Source organism: Danio rerio, chromosome 4 (genome assembly GCF_052040795.2).
Source record: "Danio rerio strain M-AB ecotype USA chromosome 4, GRCz13ab, whole genome shotgun sequence".
Taxonomy (NCBI): domain Eukaryota; kingdom Metazoa; phylum Chordata; class Actinopteri; order Cypriniformes; family Danionidae; genus Danio; species Danio rerio.
The window spans coordinates 71,088,010-71,097,500 of record NC_141024.2 but is presented as its reverse complement, the minus strand read 5'-3'; the positions used below and the strand labels follow the sequence as shown (position 1 = coordinate 71,097,500).

At 40.8% G+C, this 9,491-nt stretch overlaps 1 protein-coding gene across 6 annotated transcripts in view; it reads left to right on the top strand.

Annotated features, from left to right (window-relative positions):
- Positions 1-8,282, top strand: part of LOC100005923 (uncharacterized) — a 47,017-nt gene extending 38,735 nt beyond the window's left edge. For all 6 annotated transcript variants that reach the window (XM_087250249.1, XM_087250251.1, XM_087250248.1 and 3 more), the window contains 2 exons: positions 4,393-4,512; positions 6,652-8,282. In XM_087250249.1, coding sequence (XP_087106375.1) covers positions 4,419-4,512; positions 6,652-7,721 — 1,164 coding nt within the window. In that variant the 5' untranslated portion in view covers positions 4,393-4,418 and the 3' untranslated portion in view covers positions 7,722-8,282. The remainder of the gene's footprint in view (positions 1-4,392; positions 4,513-6,651) is intronic.
- Positions 8,283-9,491: the final 1,209 nt, after the last annotated feature.

The following is a 9,491-nucleotide window of genomic DNA, read 5'->3' as shown; positions in this document are numbered from 1 at the left end:
CACCACTATTTATTGTGATTAGAACGATTTTATTGTCCTTTTCAAATCAATTTATGCCATTCGTTAAACAATGCAAGTAACACAATGAAGCATTGGAATCAGAATATGAAAACGTATGTATCCTAAATAAATAAATAAAAAATGTTAACAAAAAAGTGCAACGTACCAAGAGCTAGGAAAAAAGTAACATGTAAAAGTCAATTTAGACTTTTAAACAGAGGCACAGGACACCGAACAGGCCACCTCGTGTACCAGATCAGTTGTTAGGCAGCCATATAAAATAATACTATACTACAGTAATTTATGGTAAATACGAGTTTTTTTTTACCATACTGACAATAGAGATTTGATGAGATGACAGAGGCTGTGCAGCATTACGGCTGTGTGATATTGGAAAATGTTATTATTTTTGCGTTAAATATTGCGATTTCAGAAGATGGATTGAATAGCTCTATTTGATGGGTTTCTGGGGAGTCTAACAGCACTCAGGTACAGAAATTTAATAATCACAATGCAAAAAAAAAAGGCTTTTTAAAAACTTTTTGTCTTGTTTTTAGTCCAAATGTATATTAAAAATCTTATTAAGAGTTTTAAGGACATTATCTACCAGTGGACTAAGTGAAATAATCTTGTTTTGGCTTTGAAATATAGACATTTGGACTATAAAGAAGACAAAAAATTCCAAGTAAGGTCGGCGCAATAGCCTAGTGGTTAGCGCGTTGACATATGGTGCAGTAGCACGTCAGGGCGTCCCGAGTGTAAATCCCTGCTCAGGGACATTTCCCTACCCTCTCTCTCTCTCTCCAACTTCGCGTCCTGTCTCAATACTGTCCTATCTAATAAAGGCAAAAAGGCCAAAAATAAATAAATAAATAAAAATTCCAAGTAAGAAATATTTAGTTTTGCATAAATCAAATCAATTACATACAAATACTGTGATTTAAACACTGTACAACTTCTATAATTCAGAATGGACATTGCATATCTTGCGATGTCACTATTGCGGATGTGCACATTGCGATACCGATGCTCAAATGATGTATTGTGCAGCCCTAGGATGCATAAAACACACACACACACACACACACACACACACACACACATATATACAGTTGAAGTCAGAATTATTAGCCTCTTTTGAATTATTTTTTCTTTTTAAAATATTTCCCAAATGATGTTTAACAGAGCAAGGAAATGTTCACAGTATGTCTGATAATATTGTTTCTTCTGGAGAAAGTCTTATTTGTTTTATTTAGGCTAGAATAAAAACAGTTTTTAATTTTTTAAGAGCCGTTTTAAGGTCAAATTTATGAGCCCCTTTAAGCTCTATATTTTCCCGATAGTCTACAGCAGTGGTTCTCAAAGTGGGGGTCGGGACCCCTTGAGGGGTCGCGGAACAATGAAGCGGGGTCGCCTGGTGATTTCCAAAAATCTGCTTATTATTATTAGGCCATAAGACTTACCATATTTTATCCATAACCAACTGAAGAGAAAAAAAACAGTCGTTTATAGTTACTAAAGTAGCTTATTTACTAGTTCTATTGGATTGCGACCCTGGGGTAATTACATTATATTAAAGACAATAGCGTCAGATGCAGCAGATTGATTTTATAACACCAGGTTAAACTTTCTGGCCCATTCACAGCACTCACATACCAAATAAAAAATTAAACGAAAAATAGACTTTGGTCTATTGGTGTGTGTGTGCGCCATTGCATGCAAGTTTTCTGTATTTATAACCACCTCAGAGGATATTGGGGGTCGCGAGTCACTGGTATTGTTATTTTAGGGGTCGCGTGCTGAAAAGTTTGGGCCCCCTGGTCTACAGAACAAACCATCGTTATACAATAACTTGCCTAATTCCCCTAACCTGCCTAGTTACCCTAATTAACCTAGTTAAGCCTTTAAATGTCACTTTAAGCTGTGTAGAAGTGTCTTGAAGAATATCTAGTCTAATATTATTTACTGTCATCATGGCAAAGCTAAAATAAATCAGTAAATAGAGATGAGTTATTAAAACTAATATGATTAGAAATGTTGAAGAAATCTGCTCTCCGTTAAACAGAAATTGGTGGGGTAAATAAGCAGGGGGTCGAATAATTCAGGGGACTAATAATTCTGACTGTAAATAAATAGAGAGAGAAAGCGGTAGATAAATAATATTATATCACTTAATAAAAGTTATTTTGTATTTGTAAACAAACGTATTCTTAATTTGTTGTTTTGAATGCGTTCGGAAACATGGATCGCATTATTGGTTGAGAGCCCTTAAATCCAAGAGTTGGCTCCTCTGACCGATAGACCCGAAAGTTAAATGTAATTGTGTTGCTTTTGTAATAATTTGTTACTAAATGTGTAATAATAATTAACTCTTAAAATAAAAATGCTTTTGCATGAAATGTAAACGCTGGGGTCTGCGCAAGTGTCTATAGTGTGGTGACACATTTACAGTCAACATAATCTTAAATACTTGAAAGTTTTTATTATTTTGATTTTGAAAAAAAATTCTGAACATTTATATGTGTTTTTGAATGTATTATATCCTCTTTGTGTCAAATTACAAAAAAAAACAAAAAAACGAATCACTGCTAATGCGAGGTGTTTCTAATGCAGCGTCTATGGGGCTGAGAGTAAATTTGATGTCGTTGTCTCTTCTGGTTGCCATATCTTTATCTAAGGGTGTCACGATCCTCCAAATCCTCGATTCGATTACATTTTCGATTCTAAAGTCACGATTCGATTTTCGATTATTAATAATTAATTTTCGATTATTAACAATTAATTATTTGTAGTCTACCGTTTAAACTACCTGACCTGCATGGTCTTTTTTTTACCCATAAACAAATCATACAGTAAATGAATAAAGGCAAGATACACACATAATTACCACCTGTCAATCACTTTTTCTGCAGGACTCGTGAATAGGCAGTGATCTGTGTCGTTATAATGGCGTCAGTAAAAAAAGACGCACAACCAACAGAAACCAGCCAACAGTATCTGAGGTGTTCGCTAAAATGACAAAGTACAAGTGAGTGAAAGATTGAAGCAGTCCTCTGACTGCCTGGACCTGCTGTCTCGAGCCCATGGCTGTGTGTGCGTCTGTGTCTGTGTGGTCACGTGATGTGCATTTTCAGAGGTAGAGAGGAAGGAGGGCTGCTCAGAAACGCTACACGCCACTGTGGATGTCAAATCGTTGTCGTTCTAAAATGCCATTTAAAAACAAAGACAGTATAAACAGGGCCTGAGTGTGTACTTAGCAACGGGGGCGGGCGGAGGATCGCGATGCCGGTGTTCTCTATCGGACGAACCGTACGTAATACGTTCATAGCAGAGCTTGCAAAACTGTGTTTTTTTTTGTCGACAACACGAACGTTGTCAACATGACTCACTGGAAATCCAAAATGCTTCCACACCGGCGACTTCATTGAAAGAGGAGAGGATTTAAGCTCTGTCGACGGGTCTCCTGCTTCTGCAGTTTAACAAGCACTTCAACAAGCCTGTTTTTTCCCCGCTTGGCAAGACAAGCTGACGTGACATGGGGGCGTGGCAGCATCGACGATTCTATTTTTTGATTCGATAATCGAAATTGAGCATAAATTTCGATCTATTTCGATTTAAAATCGAAATCATGACACCCCTATCAGTATCGCACAATTTTTTTCCCTCTTTTTGAAAGTCTTGATAACACCATCGTTAAGTTTTTCTTTTATTAACTCAGCAAATAGGACTGTAAAAAAAGTACGCAGAAATGTGAAAAGGATCTATTGAGTGTTGGGCTTAGGGCAAACATGCCATTAACATTTTTACATGTAAATGTGTAGTTTGCCATCCACTTCTCTCTTTTTTTTATTTTGAAGAAAGCTGGAAACCTGCAACCACTGACTTCCATTACGTTTGGTTTTTGTGATTATGTAAGTCAATAATTAGATTTTTAGCTTTCTTTTAAAAAATATATTTTTGTTCAACTAAAGAAAGTAAGTTGTAAAGATTTGCAACCTTTTCATTTTTGTAAAGTTGTACAATTTTGGGTGAACTATCCCTTTAAGAAACACCTTTCTTGGTTCTTTCATTTTAAAAAATATATATTATTTTTTAGGGATTTTCACCTTTATTGATAGGACTATGGAGATTTAAAGACAAGAAAGTGTTGGGGGCAGAGATAGGGGAAGGATCGGCAAAGGACCTCGAGCCAGGAATCGACTCGGTTTGCCGCAAGCACCTGGGTGCTATGTGTCGACGCACTAACCACTAGACTATTGACGGCAACCCTTTTCTTGGTTCTTTTCCTGCGTTTGAAGCAGCACACTGACTGATTCCCTCACTATTACACTGCACTAGGGCTTTTTCTTCAGTATTTATTCTCCTAATTAATTAAATTTAATTATATTTTAGATTTCGTTAAGAAATTCTCCTGGTGAATGCGAGCTGAGAATGGTCATGAGGAGGAGGGAGAAGATCTGAGGCTTGCTGAAGTGTTCAGTCTCAAACATAAAGATCCTGAGTCACAAACAGGTTGGTTTTCATTCTTCAAACTCAATTCAGTTATTTAATTGTGTAGTTGACTGAAAAATCATTTACTCCCAACTGGTTTTAAACCTAAATCACTCTAATGATCATGTACAGTGCATCTGGAGAGTATTCCCAGCGCTTCACTTTATCCACATTAAGTTACAGCCTTATTTCAAAATGGATTCAATTCATTTATCTCCTCAACATACTACACACAATCCCTCATAATGACAATGAGAAAAAAAGAGTTTTTGAAATCGTTACAAATTTATTACAAATAAAAAATCAGATGTACATCAGTATTCCCAGCCTTTGCTCAATACTGTGTTGATGCACCTTTGGCAGCGATTACAGCCTCAAGTCTTTCTGAATATGATCCCACAAGCTTGGCACACCTGTATCTGGGAATTTTTTGCCTATTCCTCTTTGCAGCACCTCTCAATCTCTCATCAGGTTGAATGGTGTACAGCCATTTTTAGATCTCTCCAGAGATGTTCAATAGGATTTAGGTCTGGGCTCTGGGTTTCTCCAAACGTAACGCTTCACTCCAAAGAGTTCAATTTTAGTCTCATCAGACCAGAGAACTTTGTTTCTTATCGTCTAATGCTGTGTTCACACCTGACGTGGTACGCGCGGATAAATTGCGCTATTCGCGTGTAAATAGTCGCGTAAACATTTGAGGTTACTCGCTTCCGCGTCAAACCCTGCTTCATTCGCGTGTCAAATTCACTTCAGATCAGACACGGAATCGCGTGATGGGCAGGGCTTCTGTCTGCCCCGTGACTCTAGCTTCATAGCTAAAGTGCTAACATGGATTTTATGAAGAAAATAACAGTTTATGTTATTTATGTTTATGTGCTTTATGAAGGATGATAAACAGCGGCGATACGTTTAGGGCCGTGTCTGAGTCCACTACATCCTTTCAGAGGTGCATCCAGCTCTTTAAGCTCATGGACTCCTCCAGAAACTGAACCTGGCTGATGGAGGTTTTCAGCGGTGCTTCTGACTGAGCCCAGCCCAGTTTGATGAACTTCTTGTCGGTGTCTGCTGGAGGATTTCCCCTGGGACACCGACAACAGGTGATACGTCACAATCACGCCCCCACAAGAGCAAGCTCCTGATTCGTTAACGCGGCGCGAATGTCTGCTGAAGTTCAGATTTTCGAACTCGAGTGATTCACGCAAAACGCTCGATTCGCGCCACGCCATTCGCGCCATGTGCACCGCGCAATTCTCGTCATTCGTGCCGCAGGATGTCTATTCGCGCGTTTGCATTGACTTGACATGTAAATCACTCACACTTGATGCGCTTGCCACGTCTGGTGTGAACGCAGCATAAGAGTCCTTAAGATGACTTTTGGCTTTTTTTGCTTTTCGTCTGGCCACTCTACCATACAGGCCTGATTGGTGAATTGCTGCACAGATGGTTGTCCTTCTGTAAGGTTCTCCTCTCTCCACAGAAGAATGCTGGAGCTGAGACAGAGTGATCATCAGGTTATTGATCACCTCCCTGACTAAAGGGCCTTCTCTGATCACTCAGCTTAGATGGCCGGCCAGCTCTAGGAAGAGTCCGGCTAATTCAAACATCTTCCACTTATGGATGATGGAGGCCGCTGTGCTCATTGGAACATTCAGAGCAGTAGAAATGTTTCTTCCCTAGCCTTGTGCCTCATTTCTGTCTTTGAGGTCTACAGACAATTCCTTTGCCTTCATGCTTGGTTTGTGCTTTGACATGCACTGTCAACCCTGGGACCTTATATAGACAGGTGTACGCCTCTTCAAATCATGTCCAATCAACTGAATTGACCACAGGTGAACTCCAATGAAGCTGCTGAAACATCTCAAGAATGATCAGTGGAAACAGAATGTACCTGAGCTCAATATAGAGCTCTACGCCAAAGGCTGTGAATACTGATGTACATGTGATTTATCAGCTTTTTATTTGACAACAAATCTTTTCTTTCACATTGTCATTAGAGGGTATTGTTTGTAGAATGTTGAGGAAATAAATGAATTCAATCCTTTTTGGAATAAGGCTGTAACATTAAAAAAAATGTGGAAAAAGTGAATACTTTTTAGAAAGCACTATATTCTGTCAGGTTTCTTGAACCTGCATTAACGCGCATTTCTTTTTTCACTTCAGACCCGATACCACTGAAAGGAGAAAGGAAAGAACAAGGAGAAATGGAATTGAGCGATCAGTACAAACATCTAGGTTTTGTAATTAATGACAAATCTCACACGGTCAGTCATTTCGCCAGCAAGGAAAGCGGGAAGAGTTTCGATAACGCAGGAAGCTTCAAAGACCACTTGAAACTTCTCTCTGGAGAGAAGCCGTTCACCTGCCAAGAGTGTGGATGTAGTTACACTACGAAAGGAAATCTTAAAGTTCACATGAGAGTTCACTCCGGTGAAAAAACCTTCAACTGCCCAGTGTGCGGAAACGCGTACGCTAGAAAAGGAAGCCTCGATACCCACATGAGGGTTCACTCCGGAGAAAAACCCTTCAGCTGTCCGATGTGTGGAAAGAATTACTCCACAAAAGGAAACCTCGATGCCCACATCAGAATTCACTCCGGAGAGAAGACGTTCAACTGCCAGGTGTGTGGGAATAACTACTCTACAAAAGGAAATCTGAAAAGCCACATGAGAATCCACTCTCGAGGGAAGACTGGCGCAGGTTGTCAGTGTGGCACATGCTCCGTTTGCCAAGCAAACCTTGCTCTCCATAACACGCCTCACAGCGGAGAGTCTTTCACTTGCCAGGAGTGCGGCAAAAGTTACAGTACGAAAGGAAATCTGAAGGTCCACATGAGAATTCACTCCGGAGAGAAGCCGTTTGCTTGCCAGGAGTGTGGAAGATGTTGCTCTACGAAAGGAAACCTGAAAGTCCACATGAGAATCCACTCCGGAGAGAAGCCGTTCTCCTGCGTGTTGTGTGGAAGTCGATTCAGCACAAAAGGAAACCTCGACGTTCACATGAGAGTTCACTCGGGAGAGAAGCCTTACGCGTGTGTTCAGTGCGGAAAGTGCTTTAAATGCCAGGGAAACCTTTCTCTCCACTTGATAATTCACACGGGAGAGAAGCCGTTCACCTGCCCACAGTGCGGGAAAAGATTCAACAAGAAGGGAATCCTTAAAAGCCACATGAACGTCCACAACAAGGAGACCTCGAAATTTTATCGAACAAAGCGACCCTTCGAGTTCACTTGAGCATTCACTTTTTGAACAGATCCCTTCATATTTATCAATGTGGCTGAAGTTTCAGACTTGATCGTTTAAAATGACTATAGTTCACTCGAGAGACTAAAAGTTGCAATGGTTAACTCAAGAGACTGCACTTAGAGGTCATTACCTGGAGTGTCATTTGTTGTCTCTTGTCTTTATTTTGCTTTCATAAATTAAGTCGCTTGTTGTCAGTGTTCGGTTGAGCCCATGGTTCTGCTTTAAATATTCTTGCTTAATACCCTGTGTTTAATTTGTGACTTGTGAGGTCCCGGAACTGAGCGGGGTAACGGATTCGGCATGTTACCCGAGGAAGAGAGCGGGGTGGGGGGGTTTGGTGTGGTGGATGGCGGAGGGGTGTCACGGACTAAAGTGAGCAGGGCAGGGGGGTCATGGGCGAAAGTGAAGAGGGTTACGGAGTCGCGGAAGTGAAGGTGAACAGTGGACGGGGGAGGAGGGGGATCGGTAAAATGAGGTGCCGGATCCGGCATGTTCCGGCACAAGTTAAGCTCTGTTAATACCTAATAAAGAGATTTGATTACGGTTCAATTATTCTTAAGATTGCAGATTTGATTCAGATGTGTCTAGATTAGGTTGATTGAAGTCACCATGTCCTCGGCTGTTGTTTTTTAGTTGTAGGATGTATTGATAGTCTTATACCAGGGGTGGCCAATCCTGTTCCTGGAGATCTACCTTCCTGAAGATTTCAGTTGCAACCCTTATCAAACACACCTGTCTGTAATTATCAAGTGGATTTCAGGTCCTAATTAATTGGTTCAGGTGGGTTTGATCAGGGTAGGAGCTAAACTGTACAGGCAGGTAGATCTCCAGGAACAGGATTGAGCACCCCTGTCTTATACACTCACCATCCACCTTATTAGGTACATCTTACTAGTACCAGGATGGACCCCCTTTTGCCTTCAGAACTGCCTTAAGCTGCGGTCACACTGGGCTTTTCCTCCCATAGACTTCCATTCATACGCACGCGAATGCGCCAGACTTTCGCAGAAGTTTCGCTGGTTGCTGCCGTGCAAAGTTCAAGCTTGGTGAACTCTGACCTGCGAAATCGCATCACTTAACTGCGTGAGACCGAAGTCAATCAAAACTTGATATCTCTGGACAGGAATTGAAAATATGGAGCAATCGTTCTCTTTTTAAATGTCTAATCATCTTGTTTAATCCCTCCCCTTTTCGCAGAGCCGTATGAAAGAATTCTGCAAGCTCAAACTCTAGTGTGACCGCAGCTTTAATCCCTCATGGCATAGATTCAACTAGAGATTATGGTCCATGTTGACATGATAGCATCACTCAGTTGCTGCAGATTTGTCGGCTGCACATCCATGATGCCAATCTCCCGTTCCACCGCATCACAATGGTGCTCTATTGGATTGACATCTGGTTCCTCGGTTTGCTGTTCTTAGCTGACAGGAGTGGCCCCCAGTGGGGTCTTCTGCTTCTGTAGCCCATCCACCTCAAAGTTGGACGTGTTGTGCGGTTAGAGATGCTCTTCTGTAGACCTCAGTTGTAGCGAGTAGTTATAAATGCTCCAGTGTCTGTGGTTTGCACTCAGTAATCAGCGGTGAGTTCGGTAAACCAATAACCTTCACGGCCAATCACAATTTCTGCTGAGCACGTGAACAGGTCAGTGCATCTTTTGGTCATTGGGTTTTCATTTTAGAAACAGATATTGAAAAGCGAAAAACAAGCCGTTTTTTGATGTTCATTAAAAAAAAAAAACGAAAATTGAAACTTAATGAG